This window comes from Lacerta agilis, chromosome 3 (assembly GCF_009819535.1).
Source record: "Lacerta agilis isolate rLacAgi1 chromosome 3, rLacAgi1.pri, whole genome shotgun sequence".
Classification (NCBI taxonomy): Eukaryota; Metazoa; Chordata; class Lepidosauria; order Squamata; family Lacertidae; genus Lacerta; species Lacerta agilis.
In genome coordinates, this window is record NC_046314.1 from 60268587 (window position 1) to 60291804 (window position 23218).

Sequence of the window (23218 nt, forward strand, 5' to 3'; positions counted from 1 at the left end):
GGAATAAGGAAACTGAAAATTATTTGATGAACTTCAGTATTGATTTAGAAAATCCAGATGAATAATTTATCAGATTATAAATTAGCTTTAAATGGGAGAATTCTGGTGTACAGTTTCTTATTTTTCAAGCTCTTTGTTTTATATCACTCACCAATGGGAAAAGTGTGGAGCTTATATTCTGCAATATCTGTAAACACAGGTGTCTGTCACAATGGCTGATTCAGGTAGCTTTTTATAGGTAAAAAAATGGCAGTATAAAAGAATCAGAATGTTTCAAATGAGCCTAATTTAAGACAGAGAGAGTGAGTGGTTTTGTTGTTCTGCATCATTGTTTTCATTTCATTCTATTTTGTAGAAAAATGCGAGAGGGAAGAATACCCGCTAAATTACTTGTGGACAGAAACCAGACCAACAGTGACTGACTTCACACCATGCCAAGGCAGCTCTACTCAGAATGCATCAAGAACATGGTAAGAGCTCAAAAGTTGCACAATGAGTAGTGGTGAAAGAAAGATGTAGTTATTTAGAATACAGTTGTACAAGCGATAAATGATGGACTGCATAAACATTACCATGGAAGAAGGCAGGGACAAAACATGGGTAGTACTTTTAAGGTCTATCATAGATATATATTTTACCTGCATCCTGTATATGATCCAGTACTGTACATTTCTGAACCATTGATTTTATGTAATGCTTATGAACAGAGTTTGTAAAATACATGACTTACAGTTTATTAGATTGTACACTGGTGGAGAATTGCTGTTCCCTGGGCTGGATGCAGCCTGTAGGCATCCCAATCTGGCCCACAGTCTCACCTCCTCCATAATTAGGCTTTTCAAGGCTAAACAGCATGGGGAGGCATTTTCAGAGAGGGAAGATTAATCTTCCCTATGTGCTGTAACCTGCCAGCCACAATGGAAATCCCCCATGCATGTTTGAGGTTTGAAAACACATACTTTGAAATCAATAATAGACTATTTTCAAGCTTAATTCATACTCATGTAGACTACAGCTGGGGAGAGAAGAGTTAAATTTCTCCTTTCCGTGTGCTATCACGCACACACACACACACTCTGATAATCTCCCTGCATGGCAATTGGACTTTAAAACAGCCTCCTGTTGGGTTCTAATCTAAGGCTGTTGGGGGGAGGGAGGGAAAGAGGGGTTGGTCTTTGTGAAGAGTGTGACTGGGGGTAGGGAGGGTTACATGAATATTCCCACCCCCAGCATTTAGGCTTTAAAAAGCTGAACTGTTTATATCAAGCCCAGTTGTGAGGAGGTGTCTATATATGAGCATGTATAGATGGATTTAAATATGTATGTACTGTCCACGTGTGAACTTTGTGTGTGCTTTATGCACATACGTAGTTCTGCAGATATGTTTGGACTGCGCTCGTAAGCATACCAGCTCTGACCCATCCGTTTTGCTGCCACCCCCATTGGCATGCAGCCCCTGAAAGTCTTGCCACCAGGCAGTATGTCCTTCATCTTGAAAACCGTTCCCTATCCTATGGTAGAATAAATAAAGCTATTCTGTTGGAATTAAAATTAACGCATAACAAACCCATTTTATTAGAGCTTATATTCTTGGCTAATATAACAATTCCCAGCTCCAGAAACATGCCTTTAATTTTCATGAGCTGAGTTCATACCAATCTAATGTTTCAGAGTAATCCATAATAATAATAATAATATCATCAGCATCAGGTTTATTCCCCATACTGGGCCCAACATTTTGAACAGCAACATATTGAACATCATTTGCTTGAAGTTTTCCCAAAGTGCTGAAAAGAATTCACAGAAGATAAAGGATTGAGCTAATGTTCCTTGATTTCTATTTCCTTGAAGCACAAAGTAGTATGTGAAGTGGTATGAAACAGGAGCAATCAAGTGAGGGTGCATAGGATCTAGGCACATCCAGTTTTTGAATAGCAGAACTATAAGATGCTAGAATAGAGCTTTCCAAACTGTGTGTCACGAGTCGGCTGCAATGTGTAGGTGTGTCACGCAAACACTCCCCACGCTCCTCCCAGGGCTGGAAAGGGGTTAGTTTAACATCCGGTTTGCTAGTAAAAAATGAATTACTGTGTCACGAAATGATGCAAGTCTAAAAAGTATGTCACCAACATGAAAAGTTTGGAAATCTCTGTGCTAGAAGTTTAGAAAATACAACCTCTGTACTCTATTGTTCCAAACAATGTTGTTACTATGATCATGCTTGTTTTATTTTTAGCTTTCTAAATCTAGGAAATTACACATCATATTGGGGTGCTCCTGACCTTAGAAACTGCACAGGCAAGTGTTTTGGTTTTCGTTATATAATAAATTTAATTTTGAAGCATTATCATAGACCTTGGTTACTAGACTCTGGCTTTTTGAAGTACTTTGCTGAAGAAGTATGAGTGTTTTCCTAAAGTCTAAGGCGGGGGGGGGGGGAACCTTTCTTGAACAAGGGTCACATTCCTTCTTGATCAACCTCTGGGAGGTGCTTGCCAGTGGTGGGTGGGGCCACTGTCTCACACACATACAGCATAAACAAACTCACACGCACACTTAGGAAAGTACAGCACTGACATATGCATGCATGCACACATTTAGCACATATACAGATACTCCCCTGTGCCAGGAAATAGGCTTGAAAAAAGCATTTTAGTTTTTTGTGGGTTCTCCCCCCCCCCATAAATGGAAGTCTGCTTTCAATATCAGTTATGTGTGTGAGAGGGAGGTGTTTTCAGTGGGTGATCACAGTTCATGCAGAAGGTGCTCTAATTCCCCCTCCCCCCCAAAATACCACCCCCATGTTGCAATTAAGCTTGGGAAAAGGCTTGAGACAAAAAAGGCTTCAAGCCCTAAAACCTGCATGGAGGTGAGATGAGGATGGGGTACTGCAGGCCTAAATCAGTCCATGAGCCACCAATTCCCCACCCTTGGTCTAAGTCAGGCATGGGCAGACTTGGCCCTCCAGCTGTTTTGGGACTATAACTCCCATCATCCCTAGCTTACAGGACCAGTGGTCAGGGTTGATGGGAATTGTAGTCCCAAAACAGCTGGAGGGCAGAGTTTGCCCATGCCTGGTCTAAGTCCATAATTCAGCGCAGAATTTCAACTTAAATCACCTACAGCTCCAGATTCACAACCTAGATCTGGATCAATACACAATGCATATTGCTTTCTTTATGTCATATTCTCTTGTAGTCAGGTACAGAATGCTTTATATTTCAATCAAGGTTTCCCCCCACCCCCGGTCTGTTTTTTTATTAAGATTTTGTTTTGTGTGTGCAACTTTTCAGATAATGCAGCTGATATAGCCAATCAGCTTCTGAATCTGACAGGAGAAGGGCAGCAGTTGACTTCAGACAAAGTCAATGATGTCATCCAGAAGCTAAAAAAAATTGTGAATGATGAAGAAATCAATGAATCCCTGGGTTCTACTGTGGTCACAATATTTTCTAATATCCTGACCAGTTCTGATAGTGTTTTGGCAGCATCGTCTTCTGAGTAAGTGTTCCTTGAAAGACAACAGAAAAATAGTGGCTTATAAGAACATTTATTTGCAATATATTCTCCCCCCCCCCCCAGAATATTTATCTTTCATAAATTCATAGCGCACAAGGGACACATACTGTATTCAGTGCACTCATTTATTTCGATTTTTTAAAATGACTTTCCCAAGTGAAGTGAATAAAGAACTAAAACCAAATTTCAGACATACTAGCATTGGGATTCATGGGCTTGACAGTAAATCCATTATTTCGATGTTAAAAAAGCATTTGCTGGAAATATAGCAGTTAAAACAAACAGAAGTAATAACAAAGACAATGTGATGTGACATTGTCCTAATATTGATAAACATATTCTCAGGCTATAGATACAAACACAAAGGTGCTCTGTTTAAAATGATTTAAATTGCACATTAGCTAAAGCTGTATCCCTGTTTAAGGAAGTTTTTAATGACTGATGTTTTAATGTATTTTTAATCTCCTGTTGGAAGCCACCCAGAGTGGCGGGGCATAAGTAATTAATTAATTAATTACTATATCCGCTAAATAGAAACGTAGGCAAAATGAACAGATGTGACCAGGAGCCCAATGGGAATCATAATGTAGGTAGGTGATTGCTGTCAAGAGCAGTCATGATCAGGTTACTTGCGCAACAGTAGTACATAGGGGCCCAAATGTCTCACAGGAGTTGATAAGTCTTTATTGTGTAACTAGTTAGATTATTAATAAATTCCAGCATCTTTACAAATGATTAAAACATTTATTATTATTATTATTATTATTATTATTATTATTATTATTATTATTATTATTATTTGTACCCCGCCCATCTGGCTGGATTTCCCCAGCCACTCTGGGCGGCTTCCAACAAAAATCAGACACAAAATTTTGTAACAAAATTGTACTCAAATTAAAGACAAGAAACTAAAGAATGCACATAAACCTTTTACCCCAGGTTTTTAAAAAGTAGGGAAAGTTGTTGAAAAGGAGGCAGCACTGCTTCTTCGCCTGACATTGAAGGAACAGTGCAAATCTGGAGCTGTGTAGCTCTGAACCCCCTTCACTCCACATCTGAAATGCAGGTGTTGAGAGACTGGCCCAATGTGACTTCCCTAGGGTGAATCTGGGTTGTGGCTATTGGGATAGCCTATGTTTCAGGGTTTTATTGGCATTTTGAAAAATTAATGGCAGGACAATATTTACTTCCTACTGGGTACCTGCTTGAACTGCAAAGACAAAAAATCTTTCCTTGAGGCAGTCATGGTGTTTTTATTCTAATTGTTGTAATGATTAAAAAATGATGGTGATGATCTGCTTGATTTTAGAGCTATAAAGACAATTGATGCCTTAGCACTGAAGATTCAGTTTGCAGGGCCTTCCATGAGCATCTCAACACGGAACTTGGCCCTTGGTGTTTCATCTTTGAATTCAACTTTGTTCAATGGCTCCTCTTTCAGTGTTGGTCCCCAAAACAATGCTTCAGACTTTCAGGTACAGGACACATATTCAAGCATATATATATACACAAACTTACCTTTAATGAATTTGCATTGGCAAAAATTCCATTGACTACACTGAATGCCTTATATTGAGATTGTGAATGTAAAGCTTTTAGGCGGTGCCCTGCCTGCCAGATTTTTCCTCCTAACTCATATGGCCGCTGCTGTGAACTTTCAACAGCACTTTAATTCAAGGTGCTGGAGTTCAAAGGCCATAACTTTATTGAAGAAAGCAAATATAGAAAGCATCCAATTCAACTTAAGCCATCACAATTTAACTTCCCAGTCTAGGCTATCTTAAGTGGGGTCTGTTATGGATAAGTCTCCTTGTCAAGCTTAGCCTTGTTCAGTGTTGAAAAAATGCTCTAATTTTGTTTTCCAGATTGGTTTTGACAAAAGTCAAGATGATTCCCTGGCTTCGGTTGCTTTACCTCCAAGCTTACTAACCCAGTTAAGTCCCGAAGAACTTGAAGCTGTATCCAGAGCTCAGTTTACTTTTTTCAATAAAAATGGACTCTTTCAGGTAATCATGAACATTAATGACTTCGTTTACATAAAATCAAAAGAACCATTTAAGAATACCATGAAACACATTGCTGTTTATCTTGTGTGATGCCAGTGATATATTATTGATTATATCAGGCATTATATCAGGCACATGGAAAGTGGGGTGGCTTTCATTTGACATTCATGGAGACTCTATGAGACTGGGAACTTTGAAAAACACAAAACAGGGATCATAGTTGTGTGAAGAGAGCCCTCCAAGCTTACAGTTGTTAAGCACAAGGATTCTTTCAGGGACAAACTAAATGTCATCTTAATTGTGCGACTGCAGTTATATGTAAGTTCTCAATAATGTAAATCACATCTACAGATGGTCCTGGGCAACTGCAGGAGGTTCTCTCCCCCACCGCCTCTCTCTCCCTCCAGCAGAGGTCCAAACAAAAAACGACCTGCAGCCTCTGTTTAGTAACTTAAATCCCATTGATTTATATAGGTCTCCTGAAAGTTAGGGTTGCCATGCGGCCGAAATTTCCCAGACATAGCCAGAATACGGCAGTGTCTGGAAGGAAATGGCTAAAATGTCCAGGAAAATCCAGACATGTGGTAAGCAATGTCGGAAGCTTAGATTTTGGCAAATTTCCATTAAAAAAAGCTCAAAAAGCTTAGATTTTGGCAATTTTCCTTTAAAACAGCTCAAAAACTTGAGGGGATTTTTGAGTGGTTTTTCGTTTGTTTGTTTTTGGAAATTTTGACAAAAACGCTCAACAACCTTTTGAGATACAGCAACCCTACTATAAGCATGACTTCTAAAAATGAAATGCTTTTTTTTAAAAAAAAAAAAAAAAACCTATATGTAAATTGCATTTATCTATGCAATTAGGATCACATGTAGTTTGTGCCTGAGACCATATAATGAATGTCAAGTTGACCATACATGATCTGCTTTATGCCATATATAGTGATATAATGTCTGAATAGAGCTTATGGGTTGCATCCAACCTAGACCTACTGAAATCAATTGAGTTAAGTTGGCCATGCCTATCGATTCTAGTGAGTCTATTCAGAGTATGATATGGTTGCATTCAGCCCTACGTATCCACTGGGAATAAAAATAATAACAACTGGTCATGGATTATAATATGGTTTTCAATAGACCTCTGATGCCACTAAATTCAATTTAACCATGGCAGTTTGAGGGACAGTGTGTTCTTAAAATAAGTGATTTGGAAGTTTCTCTTGTCTTCAAAATGCAGATAAGAATTGCTGAGTTTTAGTAAAGTCTCAGTAAAAAAGTATTTTACATTGCAAGAAGCTCTGCTCAAGAAAGAAGCTTTGTTTTTCAATGAGCTGCCTGTTTCCTATAAATCATTTCAAATGACCTTTGCCTCCAGTGCATCCGCAGCAGAACTCTGCAGCATTGTGCTGGAATATATTATTGTGCTTTTTATTGGCACTGTGGCTAGATATTAAGCATAATCTAGCCTGGCAAATCACTATGACCCACCACTGCCTTCCTAAATATTCCCAACAATATCTATAGAGTCTTTAGTCTCTGCATTTTAAAAATTCCTTTGTAATGACAGCAAAGAAACTTACGGTGAACAGCAAAATCAGGGTCCTATAACTGTTGCGGAAAATGTTGTTATGTAATGGTAACATATAATTAATTTCGGCTGCAATCTTCCCTCCTCCCTTTTACATTCTTTTTTTTTTAATTTTACAATAGGGAAATAAATTATGACAGCTTCAGGCATAGCATATTTTTCTCTTTGATTTGGGGGCATGTCGGGAAACTGAGAAAGCTGTGTATGCTTTGTATCTATGCTTTCTGCCAGCGCACTCTCAGGGTTGTGGGGGGGGGGACATTTGACAGCAAAACTCTGTCTGTGATTTCTCTCCTCACCCTCAGAGAGTGATATCTGATGCTAGTAACTCTATACCTAGGGTCTTTGGGTGCCATGACACTCTCAGAGACAGCCCTTGGAGCATGTTATGGTTCCTTGCCCTCCTAATTTTCCCATTTTAAAAATATTGTGGTGGGTTGGGAGTGTTTTGTGTGGTAGCCTGGTTTCTTTGTGTTTTATGAGGGGTTTGTGTGTTGTTGTTGTTGTTGTTGTTTGGGGGGGGGGTTTCTGAGCATTACCAGTTTTTCTGAAGGTTTTTTTTCCTGGTGCTCGCAACAGTTTCTTTGATTTTCAAATGTGTCCCTAAGACCAAAAAATGGTTGGGTATTCCTTCTCTAACTATAGTTTAGCACTACATTCACAAGCAGCAGCAACCTCAAAATCACATACATTTTCCTTTCTTCTCAAAGCAGATCCATGCATCCCCTTCCACTTTTAATCCACCTAGTGTTCCCTGTTTAGTCCTCACTTGAATGAACTCTGGCTAATTTCGCATATGGATTGCCCAGACTATTGCGGACCGATCCTTGGTTTATGATCTGTTAACAAACCATAGTTTAAACTAATGGACATAATGGGAGACCCAAGTTTGTTTAATAGTAAAGGGACCCCTGACCGTTAGGTCCAGTCGTGGACGACTCTGGGGTTGCGGTGTTCATCTCGCTTTACTGGCTGAGCTTTACTGCTGGTTTTGTATTATATTATTGTTTGTGCTATTACTGTGATTTTAATATGCCAATCACCTCAAACTATGGAGTGGATTAAAATGGATAGAAAGGTAGATGCACAAGGACCCTCAGTGGGCAGTTCTGGGAAATATTATCTCTGTTATCTAGGTCATTCATTGCATGGTAGCATGTACTAATAGAAGGAATAAATGCTTTATGTTACAAGCAACTTTACTGCCAAAAATAAAGATTACCTCTTTCCCCTGGAGACTGTTTTGTTAATAAGATAAGAAAACGATTGCGTTCTTGGTTTGGGAAGTGATCTAACTATGTCAGAATTGGATATAATCAGCATTGTTTGAGGATTAACTCTGCTTAGCCTCAGAACAAAGTGACTGAGAGAATTTTTTATGGGTATTATGGTACAAGCTGTCCTTATAACACTATAAGTTGCAATAATAAGGGAAATAGCAACGGTTCTGTGAGGAAAAGCAAAAATCTAATGTTGCAAACAGGATGTTCTTATAATGAGCTACATTAAGTGTTAACGTGCTGGCAACTTAAGTATTTTGGCAAAGCAAAGAAAACTCAATTACCAAGCTAATAATTTTTATTTCTGCTGTAAACATTTAAATTGATTTTCCAAAGGATGCAGAAGCTCACACCAACTTAACCAGTTACGTGGTGGCATGCAGTATTGGCAATAGTACCATCCGTGATCTTCAGGATGCTGTGAAGATAACAATTAAGCATACAGTTAAGCAGGATAAAATCCAGGTGAGAGAATTGTATCATTTGTTTGCTTTTAAAAATCAGTAATGTCACCCATAGCCAAATGAAATTAGAGGAAAGTAGAAATGTGGATTTCACAAACACAAGTTCTTTTGGCAAAGCTGTAGTAGCCATAATAAAGTCTATTAAATCTGTTAACATTCTCTTAACTTTTTTAAGAGCAGCTCTGTACAGTTATTGTGTTTGCTGTGGCAACAGTAGCATTTATCTCAGGAAACTTGTAAAGTTTGAGCAAATGAGTGCATGTTCATAAGCAACTGTGTTATGGATGCCCAAGCACCCCTAAGTTTGCCGCTAAAGGGGGCAGAGCTTTGCACATGTTGCAAAATATTTCAAAAACTCTCAAAAAGAACCTGTGGTTCTCATCTGTTTGTTAATGCTATTTTTATTTTTATTTTACATGTGTAAATAACTAGAAGGCTCCTAAACCCACCTGTGTATTTTGGGATATGAACAGAAACAGTAAGTTTTTTTAAAAAAGAAAAATATTTGTTTATTATATTGGAAGAATAATGCAATTAATTTTTTTCTGCTGTTTGCAATTTCTCTAATACAATTAGAAATGTTCCAGAAATAATCTTTTCTTCAAAAGACAGTATAATAATACCTAGAGGAAACTTTCAAAACCTGAAACTCAGGTGCTCACTGTATACTGTTGTAATCTGTGTCCTTATACAACCCTTAAAAAATCAATAAATATAACATGACAAGCTTTGTGTTGAAAAATAGAAAATGAAAACTATGCTTTAACAGAGTTAATAGACACATAATTGTGCCATTTGTAGAAGAGAGGATAAGCCAAACTATATTTATCACGCCCTTCTTTTGGGACCAGTCATAAACAGATTTGAGCAGATCCCATTGATTTTTCCTTCCTCTAGAAATCCACTGAGCCCACCTCTATTTTAGTCAAGCAGTTGCTAAGCCCCTTTTTATTTTAGTAGGTTTTATATAGTAAATTAATAATTAATTTTGTATTCAAGTTGAGTCTCCTAATTGCTGTTCTACACTTATAATGCTTTTATTATCGATTTTATATTATTTGTATTTTTAACAATCCTTGTAAGATGCTGTGCACGTTGTGTTTGAAACTGGAATTATTCCGGTGGTAATAAAGAATATAATTGTTTGTATTTCCCAATTTATCTAGAGGGCCAAGGTGGGTGGAATCCCACAGGCTGCCTTGCGCAAGCAGAATCAAATGAAAATGAGACTGTCTGCTTATGCAATCATCTCACACACTTTGGGGTGCTGATGGTAAGTGATTGTTTACCACTCCTGCTTATTCACTGCTGCAGGGGGAAGCAGTTGCTGCAAGCCTGAACATGATCTTGCCCCACCCCTGACTTTTAAGGTCAGCACCAGAGACTGGGCTCATGGTCTTGAGAGACAGGCAGGCACTTGAGGCAAAGTTGTCGCCCCCCCCCCCCATAGTGGCACCACAATTATGAAATATGCTTCCCCAGGATATCCACTGGAGATTAAGAAAGTGTGTAAAAATAATGGTCCTGAAAGGGGACTGAGCTGCTTTTTGAAAAAGACTGAATCCAGTGAGCATTTTCATGTAACATTCCCCACATTCACTACCCAAAATACGGAATGCAGCACTCGAAATTCTGAATGCCTTATTGGTCATTGACTGTAATAAAGGGATTGGTTGGTTCCACTGCCACCGCCTCCTCTGACCTGGAGATAGGAGGAAATTCTCAAAGCTATGAGTGATTAGTATTAGTTATGGAGATGAGAGAGCATCCAGCACATTACCTCTTCCCCTCCACAAAGCAGGGAAGCTTGTTTTCCTCAAATTCTCCCTGGACTTGAATGAGTAACATGGGTCAAAAGGATCTTGGCCACTGTGAGGACAGGATGTGGGACTAGATGGGCCATTGGCTTGATCCAACAGATTTTTCCTTATCTGGGCACAATGGGGAAAGCAACAGTGTCTCATGAGCAGTCACATGAAACCCCCAGCAGCCAGTTTTCAGACAGGTTACTAAGAACAAGGTTTAAAAGAAATAAAAGGGAAAAGGCAAAGCCGTGTGTTGAAAAAACAAAGCAACATTTCAAGTTCATCAGATCCAGAGATAGCCCATTGTTTTCAACTATGACACCTGTTGGCCCAACAAAGTTGACTACTCCTAATATGCCCTGTGTGGCTACTTACATTTAGGCATATGTTATCCTCACAAGTAACATAGCATCTAGATCAAATGGATAAGGAGGAATTTTGAGAGAGAAAGGAATGCTTGCAACATCCAGTTTTTAAGGGCTCTTGACCCAGGTAGGTCTGATTCACAGATGGTTGTGAGCAGCCAATCCTGGGAGTTGCACATAGTGTTGGAGGCTAGAGGATGAAGTAATCAAGGTGTCCATGGTAAGGACTAAAGTTTAAATTACTGCCAGAGTGGTCCAGCTTCCCTTCCTGACTTAAAAAAATAATAATAATTCTTGCCCCATCAAACTACCTTTAACTGAGGTAAAGAAACGCGCGGGGGGGGGGGGTTTCATGTTAAAAAAGTCTGGCTATTTTTATAAACTGAACAAGATTTCTTAGGGTTCTTAAACCCTCTTCTCAATAATTATTTCACTTTTGCTGATATTACTATTCCATGCTTTCCACAGTATTCTTCTACCTAGGAAGAAAATTAGGAAGGTACATCTGATTTGATTTAGCTGATTTAAATAGGTTTTTTAAAGAGCTATAAATATTTTAAACACCAAGAGACAAAGTGTAAGAATTGTCTTTTTCTCCCCTGCATATGATTTATGGCGCATTAGAACCACAAGGTTCAATATCTGGCTTCCGCAGGCCTAGTAATATATTACCTCTTTTCACATCTTGCATGAATTTAAATATGAAAAATATCACAAGCCCTTTCTGTTCCCTTTTCAGGCTTCTTCTGTTCTACTTTTGCATATTTGTGGGGAAAGGGAGCATTCTTAAATTCAATGTGTCCTTTCTCCGGCTGTGAGTGCTTTTGTGGAGGATTCCGAAGTGAGGAGAACGCCGTCATAATCCTGGCAGTATTCCAGTTGGAGAATTATAATATTTTTCTGGCATTTTAAATTGCCAGTTCTTTTTCTCCCAGAGATCTCATTTGGATTTACATATAATAGCACCAGCGTAGCAAGGATCATTGTGTGCAGAAACATATGCAGCTTCTCAGTCTACACCCACATATGATTAAGTTATGGAAGTTATGATGCAGTGATATATACCATCACACCACACAAATCCATTCACCTTCCCTCTCCTTCAACAGGATGTTAGAATGGCAGGCAATGGGGAAGACCCTTTGACATACAAGTATATGTGTCATTCATTACTGTGCACAAAGTCCACTGCCTTTAGTTAGGCTCTGGATTAAAATAACATTTCATCAGTAAGTGATGATGCTCATTCACTTGCATGTGCTGGTTGGATGTGCCGGGAGCATGAAATGTCAGAGGTCATCAACACTTACTCAAAAACAATTAAACAGTGGGTTCAACTACATGATTTCTAAGATCCCCTCCAACATTCTGTGAATCTCATAATGCCGTAATTTCAATCCCCCTCCCTGCATTTACATAAAATGAAAAATACTGTTGCTATTCTCTGTGCTTTTTAGAGCTAATATATAGTTACTGGAATGAGAAATGGGGACTGCTGAAAAGGAAAGCAGAGAGATGGTCCCTTTCTCAGTTTTAACACTTGGTGACATGGTAGTTACTAGATTGTGGGTTAAGGTAAATTGTAAAGTTACAAGGCATATTTATGTTCTAAGAACATAGACGATAAAGGAAAACAGGACTGTTGCCAAAGGGGAACATTTCCTATGTGGCAGAAGTGTTAGGTGAGAATGGTGAGGATCACACAGTTAGATAATAGAATCTTGAAGGAACTCTGGCAGGAAGCCACAATGTCTCTGAAATCTTAAGAGAAGAAGATGAAATGCTTGGTCTTTGTTGGCTTCACCCTGGTAGAACTTGTCACATTTGATTTCAAAAGAGGAATCTTCCCCAAAATGAGAAGACTGGTAAAAGGGAAGTTGAAAGGCAAAGCCAAGAGGGTCAAATAACTCCAGATTGGTTGGGAGGTGTTAAAAAAACTTGAGTGTATACCGCAGATTAGGAAAGATGCTGGAAGGACCAAGAGGATACCAGTGTGATTAATGAGCAAAGAAGATTCCTTCACAAAACTGATGTCAATAGGCAGGAAGTTCCAAAGTATGGATGTTACCTCACTGGAATAACGATTTCTTAAAAATGGGGAACAAGTATTATGTGGCACCTGTAACTGACTGATCCACAGATCAAAGCACTAGAGTGAACTTACATGGGGTAAGGTGATTTTGCAAGTAAACTGGTCCCAAGCTGTTAAGGGTTTTATATGCTAATAGTAACACATTGAACTTGGCCTGGTAGCAGATCTGCAACCAGGGCAGGTCTCTAAGCAGAGGTGTTGTATGCTGACGGTCTCGCTCCTACTGTCAATCTTGCTGCAGCATTCTGCGCTAACTGCAGCTTCTGGATGAAGTTCCTCATAGAGCAAATTGTGCTTATCCAATCCTGAAGTAACCAGTGCATGAACTGCTATGGCCAAGCTCTCCTGATCCAGGAATGGTTATTGATCCAAGATGGTCACAGATGCTCAAACAAATGACCCAGCCACATACATAACCACTACAGTCAGTACCCTCTAAAAGAACACATCACAACAATTCATACCATTTAGCCAGCCTCCCTTTGTGTGAATTGCACCCCGTCATTCACCTGCGTTTCTGCAAACATGCATCATTCCCAATCTTACACACATGACATATTTCCTGTACAAGGATTATTTCTATGTAGGAAACATGGGTTTCTCAATCTGTATAGATGTGACATAATTCTCAGCTGCTCTATTAATGTGTTTACAGACATGGAGATAATCTTCATGTAGGAAATTGTCATGTGTGAAGGGGCCATTTGACAGATTTTCTGAACATTGAAACAACGTGATCCTGCTCACAGTATTCACAAGGGAGGAAATCCTGGCTCCTAAATGTGAGGAGTTCTAAGGAAATGGGATATTGCAAGTGGAAGGATTTCCCACAATATAGTTCTTAAGATCTGCATAATGACATAATATGAACAATAGAGGTTTGTATATCGATGCTGTTTCCAGCTGTTACACTACTTACCCTCTGAATTTTTTCTTCTCAGGAGTTGTAGGAAGGAAGCAGAGGTGTGACAGTTATGCACTAAATATATCAAGTGCAGTGTAGCCAACATTCTCTGGAATTTACCTACATTGTTGTTGCAAGAGAAAAATAGTTGTGCTTCTCAAAAAAAATCTTATTTCCAACAGTTTATATCTTTTTGCCTTATGTGTAGGACCTGCCAGGAACTGCTCTACAAATAGATACTGAAAACACCAAAGTCCTCACTTTTATAACATACATTGGTTGTGGAATTTCTGCCATATTTTCAGCTGCAACTCTTCTGACGTACATTGCTTTTGAGTAAGTATTTTGTCATAACAGGTCAAATAATTGTTTTTAATTCAATTGGTAGTCTCAATGTCAGGAGCAGATTTAAAATTCAGATTGTGGTCCGTGAACATGATAAATTGGAGCCACTTTATGCACCGTAAATTTAAAAGGTGTCCAGCCTTATCTTAAAATCTGCTGTGCTAGCAATTAGAAGTTACGACAGGACACAGACATATATGTGGCATTATGCCAGTGTAGGGAAACAAAGCAGAATAGATGCCTAGAAGCAGGATGGCTTTAAATCAGTTAGGAATTTAGGAACACTTAAATGTATGTATACATCATATGAAAACACGAGTTTCTATAACACAATAGGCACTTTTGGCACTCAGACATAAATCTTGATTCCCCCCCCCCTCCTTGGATAAATAAGATCCAAGTCAAACAACAGAAGAAAAAGCTAGCCGCTAAGAAACCAAAGTGATTAATTACAAATAAATAATTAGAGATGTTGTTTTCATATGGCAGTTGCAGTTCACTAATAACTTTAAACAGCATAATAAATGGTAGATGTAATGAACAGCTTCAGCTGGGGTGGCTAGTTCACAGACCACATATGACCCTTAGAGATTTTTTTTGTCCCAACATTTGTCACTTAAATTTGTTTAATTCTGTTTTTGACTGGATGCTATAGTGGCCCTGCTGTGATGTCATAAGGTTTTTTGCAGCTCGCCAAGGCCCAAATAAGTCAATATTAAATAAAAATAAAAATATTTTTTTATTACTGACTACTCTTGTGGGTCCCCTTCTGTGATTCTGTTATGCCAGAAGGTTTTGTGGTTCCCCAAACACAAACCCCCATGATACAATACCACACCCAGTCCAACATTGACTTAAGCCTATTCAATGAGCAGGTGAACCTGCGTGTTCATTCATGGACTAAGCAGTTCAGAAGTCCAAAGAAGACCAAAAGTTAACCTTAATAAATTGGAACCTACATTTCGTTCTATTACTATTTGCTGTCTATTTATCACCAGAAAATTGCGAAGAGATTATCCCTCCAAAATCTTAATGAATTTAAGCACAGCCTTGCTTTGTCTCAACCTGGTCTTCCTCCTCGATGGCTGGATTGCATCATTTGATGTAGAAGCCCTTTGCATCGCTATTGCTGCCCTGTTGCATTATTTCCTTCTGGCGACCTTTACATGGATGGGCTTGGAAGCTGTTCATATGTATATAGCTCTAGTAAAAGTATTCAATACCTACATTCGCCGATACATACTCAAATTTTGCATCATTGGGTGGGGTAAGTAATACTTTTGCATCCTTTTTTTAAAGTAATCTGGTTTGATTACATTTCTCTGTTGCCTACAGCTCCTATTCAAGTCAAGACAAGAACTACTAGGATACTATAGAAAAACTAATCTTGTGTGTTTTTTCTGCTTTTCTTTCCACCCTTCCCCTCTCTCACACACACGCACACTTCTTTTTCTTTCCTTTCTTTTTCTTGCAATATGCAGCTTACAATGTTATGGCATTTAAAAGATTCTTAATTCCCCTCTCTCTCCTTTTGTGTAACTTTCACTCTGTACATTATTCCCTCAATCCCCAAATCCTAAACAGAAGCTTTTCTTGTGAAAGGATGGCATATCATTGCTTCTAGGTGTCCTCTGGATCTGCTTCCATTTACCCACTATTGGTGAAAAGCACCAAAATATCATTGACTTAGTACATGTAGTGGCAGCTCTTGTGGAAATATGGCTTGCTTATGCTAAGCAGTGATGAAAGTGATGGGGTAACCATTCCTTTGCTGGAGGTGTTGCTTGGTGGGAGAAGCGGTGAAAATGCAGCTGTTCAATACCATCGTATCCAGTGTGGATACAAGCCACACTAGCAGCAGCAGCAGCAATAGTTAAGGCCTGGAAAGTGACCACGTTCCATCTTCCTCCCAGACCTTTGATCAGGATTCCCTCCAGCTGCCTGTGTGAGGAGATGCTGCATTCTTTAGGGGCTAGCATGTCTAAGGTCTGGGGGGAACATTTTCCTTCGTTTCCTCTGCAGATCTTTAAGTCACCATACCTCCTTTTTAAAAGATTGTTGTTGTTGTTGTTGTTATGCATTCACTTTTCATTTATTGTCAGATGCCTTGAAGTCACATAGAAAGATAAGTTATGAATGAATGAAGGAATGAAGGAATGAATGAACTCATCTAAAATAGTGCAGGCAACTCCTTCACAGTACTGCTCCATTCAACCATTGTCTCCACTGCCACCAAGTGACACCTTTGGGTAAAAGTAAAAGCATGAGGCCTCTCTCCTCTTATCTTCATTTAGCAGGAGCAGCCATATATTTCATTTGTGCCACATAGTGACTGATGGCAGATTCACACAAGTTCTTGTGTTTTGCGGTGAAACTGCTTGTTTTCAGTGCAGGCTTAAAACCTGGTGAATTAATCATGTGCAATTTGTCACCCATTACCATTTTAATTTGCACAGTGTCAAGAACCTACCTAAATGGTATGAATGGTGATGTGTCAAATCATAGGGGGGATACACATTAAAACTGACTAGTTCACCTGACAAATTTTGAGCCTAGAGTGAAAATTAGTAGGATTTCAGGATTTCAATAAGCATAAGAGCTTTATGAATTGTAACTGTACTAGGAATTGTACATGACCATTTGGCACATCAATAATTGTACATAACTATTTGACGCATCAAAAATTTATATAGTTCCTGATTTTTTCAATTTATTTGAATCCTATTCCAAGCTTCATAGATGAATTCTATGGACATTTTTGCATTGATAAAAGTGGGAATCTCTATCCTTTTTATGGCAAATTACATTTGATATACAGTTGAGATTAAACCAACAAAAAAAAATTAAAGATCATATTGAATTCCTTTTTGTTCAGCTAGAATAAATGTGATTGCATAAAATGCATATTGGTCCTGTCATTCTCCAGGGAATGCAATTATTAATAACTTTGGGGTTGCTCCGATTCCTTTTGGCAGGACAGATAAACACAACAGTTTGACTTTAGGTGAAGTTTGTTCTTTTACATTAATTCATGTAATTCTGATTTATTTTCCCAATACATGGAATTTGACTAAGGACCAGCAGGGATGGTTGCACAGAAGTTTTCTGATTTGCTCAACATATAATTCTAAGGCATTGGAAGTTTCACTTAGTTCCAGATATTTAATGCTTGTTGAAATAGCTTCTTTCAGGCTTAAAGAGAGAGTAATGTGTACTCACAAATAGATATAAGCAATTCTTGCGGGAAAGCTTATAAGCACAGATCCAAATATCCTGCTACATAGGTAGAAGCCACTTCCAGCCATGGAGAGCAGGTCACATACATACATAGACATCTACAGTTCCCCACAAAGAGTCCACAGGTCTCAGAAGCCTGACATAGAAGGTTCGAAATGGAGGCTACCAAGCTCCCACCACCCACCAGTGGTGGAGGAAGAGGAGTGCGGGGGGAGTGCACCGTCCCCGGCAGCACGATCCCGGTGGGGTGCCATCGCGGCTGCCCCCTGCTTGCACTGGGTGCCACGCCCCTGTGGGTGGCGCACCACGCCCCCGGGACGTGCGCCAGCCCTGCTCCCGCCTGCTCTCTGCCCCGCGGTGCTGGAGCATGCCCGTGGCAGGATTTTCCGATACACGTCATAGACTTTTGTTTTAATGTGTATTTAATGTTGTGTGTATGTGAAATACCATTTGCTTGTATTGTTTAACAAATAAATTAAAACACTTTAATGGAGAGCAGAGAAAGGAATTATCTAAAGCTGATATTGTAACTCGGAGAAGGAGGTAGGCATTCTGAGCTGACTGTCGTCTCCAGAGAACAAGGGATATGCATGAACCAATTGCAAAGCAGCCAAAGATGGAGAAGCTCTATACACTCAGCAAAAACAAGACCTGGAGCTGACTGTGGCTCAGATCATCAGCTTCTTATAGCAAAATTCCAGCTTAAACTGAAGAAAGTAGGAAAAACCACTGGGCCAGTAAGATTCAATCTAAATCAAATTCCTTATGAATACACAGTTGAAGTGAAGAACAGGTTCAAGGATTTAGATTTGGTGGATAGAGTACCTGAAGAACTGTGGATGGAGGCTCGTAACATTATACAGGAGACAGCAACGAAAACTATCCCAATGAAAAAGAAATGCAAGAAAGCAAAGTGGCTGACCAATGAGGCCTTACAAATAGCGGGGGAGAGAAGACAAGCAAAATGCGAAGGAGATCGTGAAAGATACAGGAAATTGAATGCAGATTTCCAAAGAATAGCAAGGAGAGACAAGAGGGCCTTTCTAAACGAGCAATGCAAAGAAATAGAGGAAAATAACAGAATGGGAAAAACCAGAGATTTATTCAAGAAAATTGGAGATATGAAAGGAACATTTCGTACAAAGATTACCACAATTAAGGACAAAAGTGGAAAGGACCTAACAGAAGCAGAAGACATCAAGAAGAGGTGGCAAGAATACACAGAGGAATTATACCAGAAAGATATGGAGGTCTCATACACCCCAGGAAATGTGGTTGCTGACCTTGAGCCAGACATCCTGGAGAGTGAAGTCAAATGGGCCTTAGAAAGCCTTGCTAACAACAAGGCCAGTGGAAGTGATGATATTCCAGCTGAACTATTTAAAATTTTAAAAGAGGATGCTGTTAAGGTGCTGCACTCAATATGCCAGCAAGTTTGGAAAACTCAGCAGTGGCCAGAGTATTGGAGAAGATCAGTCTACATCCCAATCCCAAAGAAGGGCAGTGCCAAAGAATGCTCCAACTACCGCACAATTGCACTCATTTCACACGCTAGCAAGGTTATGCTTAAAATTCTACAAGGCAGGCTTAAGCAGTATGTGGACCGAGAACTCCCAGAAGTGCAAGCTGGATTTCGAAGAGGCAGAGGAACCAGAGACCAAATTGCAAACATGCGCTGGATTATGGAGAAAGCCAGAGAGTTCCAGAAAAACATCTACTTCTGCTTCATTGATTATGCAAAAGCATTTGACTGTGTCGACCACAGCAAACTATGGCAAGTTCTTAAAGAAATGGGAGTGCCGGATCACCTCATTTGCCTCCTGAGAAATCTCTATGTGGGACAAGAAGCTACAGTTAGAACTGGATATGGAACAACTGATTGGTTCAAAATTGGGAAAGGAGTACGACAAGGCTGTATATTGTCTCCCTGCTTATTTAACTTATATGCAGAATACATCATGCGAAAGGCTGGACTGGATGAATCCCCAACCGGAAAAAATATCAACAACCTCAGATATGCTGATGATACTACCTTGATGGCAGAAAGTGAGGAAGAATTGAAGAACCTTTTAATGAGGGTGAAAGAAGAGAGCGCAAAATATGGTCTGAAGCTCAACATCAAAAAAACTAAGATCATGGCCACTGGTCCCATCACCTCCTGGCAAATAGAAGGGGAAGAAATGGAGCCAGTGAGAGATTTCACTTTCTTGGGTTCCATGATCACTGCAGATGGTGACAGCAGTCACGAAATCAGAAGACGCCTGCTTCTTGGGAGAAAAGCAATGACAAACCTAGACAGCATCTTAAAAAGCAAAGACATCACCTTGCCGACAAAAGTCCGTATAGTTAAAGCTATGGTTTTCCCAGTAGTAATGTACGGAAGTGAGAGCTGGACCATAAAGAAGGCTGATCGCCGTAGAATTGATGCTTTTGAATTATGGTGCTGGAGGAGACTCTTGAGAGTCCCGTGGACTGCAAGAAGATCAAACCTATCCATTCTCAAAGAAATCAGCCCTGAATGCTCACTAGAAGGACGGATCCTGAAGTTGAGGCTCCAGTACTTTGGCCACCTCATGAGAAGAGAAGAATCCCTAGAAAAGACCCTGATGTTGGGAAAGATGGAGGGCACAAGGAGAAGGGGACGACAGAGGATGAGATGGTTGGACAGTGTTCTTGAAGCTACTAACATGAGTTTGGCCAAACTGCGAGAGGCAGTGAAGGATAGGCGTGCCTGGCGTACTCTGGTCCATGGGGTCACGAAGAGTCGGACACGACTGAACGACTGAACAACAACAACAATTTTTGTATCATGTGATTGACAACCTAGGGGCATAAGGAGCACAAAACCTAAGATCCATATATCTGTAACATGGTCAGTGGTAATTCTTTCATCATTAAAGCTAAAAGAAAAGTTACCCATGCAGCCATAAAAATGAATTCTTTCAATCTCATAAAGTAATAAACGACAAATATGACAACATTCTTTGGATCTGAAAAATATTAGTTATGCATGTGAAAAAACGCCAGATTATTTGAACTATTTTACATAGCTTTTCTATTACTCTTCTTAAAAACTGTGCCTGGATTTCAGAAAGGTTTGTGAAAACACTGCAAGGGGGATACAATTTTCATAATTAAACCATCTGTTGTTGTTTAGTCATCTTAGTCGTGTTCGACTCTCCGTTACCCCATGAACCAGAGCATGCCTTGGAAACTCACTTTCTTCTCAAAGCTTCTCCTTTTTTATGTCCATGGAGTTTTCTTGGCAAAATACTGGAGTGGTTTGCCAGTTCCTTCTCCAGGTGGATCACATTTAGTCTAAACTTTCGGCTATGACCTGTCTGTCTTGGGTGGCCCTGCACAGCATAGCTCATAGCTTCTTGGAGTTATTCAAGCCCCTTCGCCACGACAAGGCAGTAATCCATGAAGGGGTGTTAAACCATCTAGCAAAGGACAATTCTGATAACTTACTCTAGAATTCATAACACAAGGTGCCTGTTCACTTATTTTCTGCATCTAGAACTTTTGGGTTCTGAAAAAAGCGGTGAAGGCCTGAATGCAACCATTGTGTGCAAAATAATGCAAAGCAACACAAGGCCATAAACCAAATGAGTACAGCAGTAATTTGAAAGCAAATTTCACATAATTGAAATTGGCCCCGTCATTCGCCCCCATTACTAAGATGCTTTCCAAAAAGATCCAGCAATCAACTGGAACAGTAGGCAACATTTTGCGATCAGTTCATTGACTCTGAATACTTGAGACTCAAGGTTCACTTGAATATAATTTTCTATAACATGTAGTGGTTAAACAAGCCCTGAAGTCTTATAATTCCTTCTAATATTGAACCTGGGTGGTCTGGTATCTGTCAGCGTAACATAGAAATGGGTCCAGGGCCACCCACAGACAAAGTAGTGGTTTCTGCATATTCAGTATTCGTTTGATATTAATATCCTGAATATTTTACATACAGCTGCCAACTTTCCCCACTTTACAACAGTTAACTTTTGGTAAACACTTGTCTTTCTTTGGTGATCGCTCATGGCTGAGTAAGATTGTCTTCCATAAACACGGTCTTAATGGTGTGTGTGTGACTATGGAGGCCAATTCTGGATCCACATGTCCTTCCACAGTGAGGACATAGGTTTCCAGGTGGGAGTTGATCATGGTGAGGATTTGCCAAATGTGCCTTCCTCTTAGCTCATTTCCTGAGTTCGTACTTCTTCAAAGTTCATGACATCTTTGGGTAAAGGCTGTTTCCCAATATACTGCATTTTTAAAGATTTGCCTAGGTAGGCACTTGTCTTTCTCTAGTGAATTGCATACAGTAGTAATGTAATTCATGTAATTGGAGTAACACACGGAAGCTACCTATTGGAACAGCATGGCATACAAAATTAGGTCCTTAGTATTACTTCATTTAGCTCACTGTCACATATTCAATTGTATTAAGTTGGACAGAAACAATAAACTAAGATTGATTTGTACTACACTACAATGATCGCTAAGTGATGCATTACCTTTTGGTAGACTTTTGCTTACTGCTAGTGAATTAGAGTTCATATTAAGCTGTTATAGTAAAACATTGCTGTTATGATAAATGTGTGAAGTTGGATGAATGCCTGAAAATTTTGAGATACATCATTGAATGCTGACAATGCTCTAAATGGGCATAAACAGAGATATAAAACAGCATTACAAATAGAATTTTATTGGTACTATGACCTAGTTTGGCAGTTCTTGTATTCTTTAAAGTTAGACTGTTATGTTTCCTTTTGTTACAGGCTTACCTGCGGTAGTTATAATAATTGTTCTAGCAGTCACAAACACAAATGCAAATAGTATTTACAACAAAGATCTGTATGGCAAAAATACGAAGGGGCAAGGTGGAGATGACTTGTAAGTATTTTGTATATGACTTGTAAGTATTTTACATAAAGTGGGTACAATGTAGGACTCCAATACATGCTTAGACCTCCATAGGCTAATTTCAAGCCATCAGAAATTGTGTGATCCTTTATTTACAATTTGACTGACCATTCCAGTTTAACTGTCCAGAACAAGCTGTTTTTCATCTCGCCACTGCAGTGTGCTCACTGCTTCTAGGTGGTTGGGCCTCATGCTTTAGCAGTCATATCTGCATACAGAACCACGTGGAACAGGTGAATAAAGAGTTTACTTCTGAAAGCACCATCAACTTGAGGACCCAGCCATGAAGAAGCAGTGACCACACCACATGAGTAATGTATGGATCAGCCCATAGTGACAAAAGTAACACAGACAACCAATTTTGTAACAGCAGTATCGTAACAACAGTTTATTTATTTACAGCTGCTGGATAAAAAACACTAGTGTGTTTTATGTGACCTGCGTTGGCTACTTTGGAATCATGTTTCTCATGAACATTGCCATGTTTGTTGTGGTGATGATGCAAATCTGCGGGAGAAATGGAAAGCGAAGCAATCGGACTATGCGGGAAGAGATTCTGAGGAACCTCCGTAGTGTGATTAGCTTGACCTTCCTACTAGGCATGACCTGGGGCTTCGCTTTCTTTGCCTGGGGGCCATTACATCTGCCCTTCGTGTACCTCTTCTGTATTTTCAACTCCTTGCAAGG

General features: G+C 39.5%; 1 protein-coding gene across 3 annotated transcripts in view; it reads left to right on the plus strand.

Moving 5' to 3' along the window:
- ADGRG6 (adhesion G protein-coupled receptor G6) overlaps positions 1 to 23218 on the plus strand; it is an 87496-nt gene that overhangs the window by 53474 nt on the left and 10804 nt on the right. For all 3 annotated transcript variants that reach the window (XM_033143908.1, XM_033143907.1, XM_033143906.1), the window contains 12 exons: positions 356 to 470; positions 2237 to 2298; positions 3294 to 3501; positions 4829 to 4994; positions 5385 to 5525; positions 8727 to 8855; positions 9287 to 9332; positions 10021 to 10127; positions 14229 to 14356; positions 15364 to 15632; positions 22387 to 22501; positions 22934 to 23217. In XM_033143908.1, the coding sequence (XP_032999799.1) occupies positions 356 to 470; positions 2237 to 2298; positions 3294 to 3501; positions 4829 to 4994; positions 5385 to 5525; positions 8727 to 8855; positions 9287 to 9332; positions 10021 to 10127; positions 14229 to 14356; positions 15364 to 15632; positions 22387 to 22501; positions 22934 to 23217 (1770 nt within the window). The remainder of the gene's footprint in view (positions 1 to 355; positions 471 to 2236; positions 2299 to 3293; positions 3502 to 4828; positions 4995 to 5384; positions 5526 to 8726; positions 8856 to 9286; positions 9333 to 10020; positions 10128 to 14228; positions 14357 to 15363; positions 15633 to 22386; positions 22502 to 22933; position 23218) is intronic.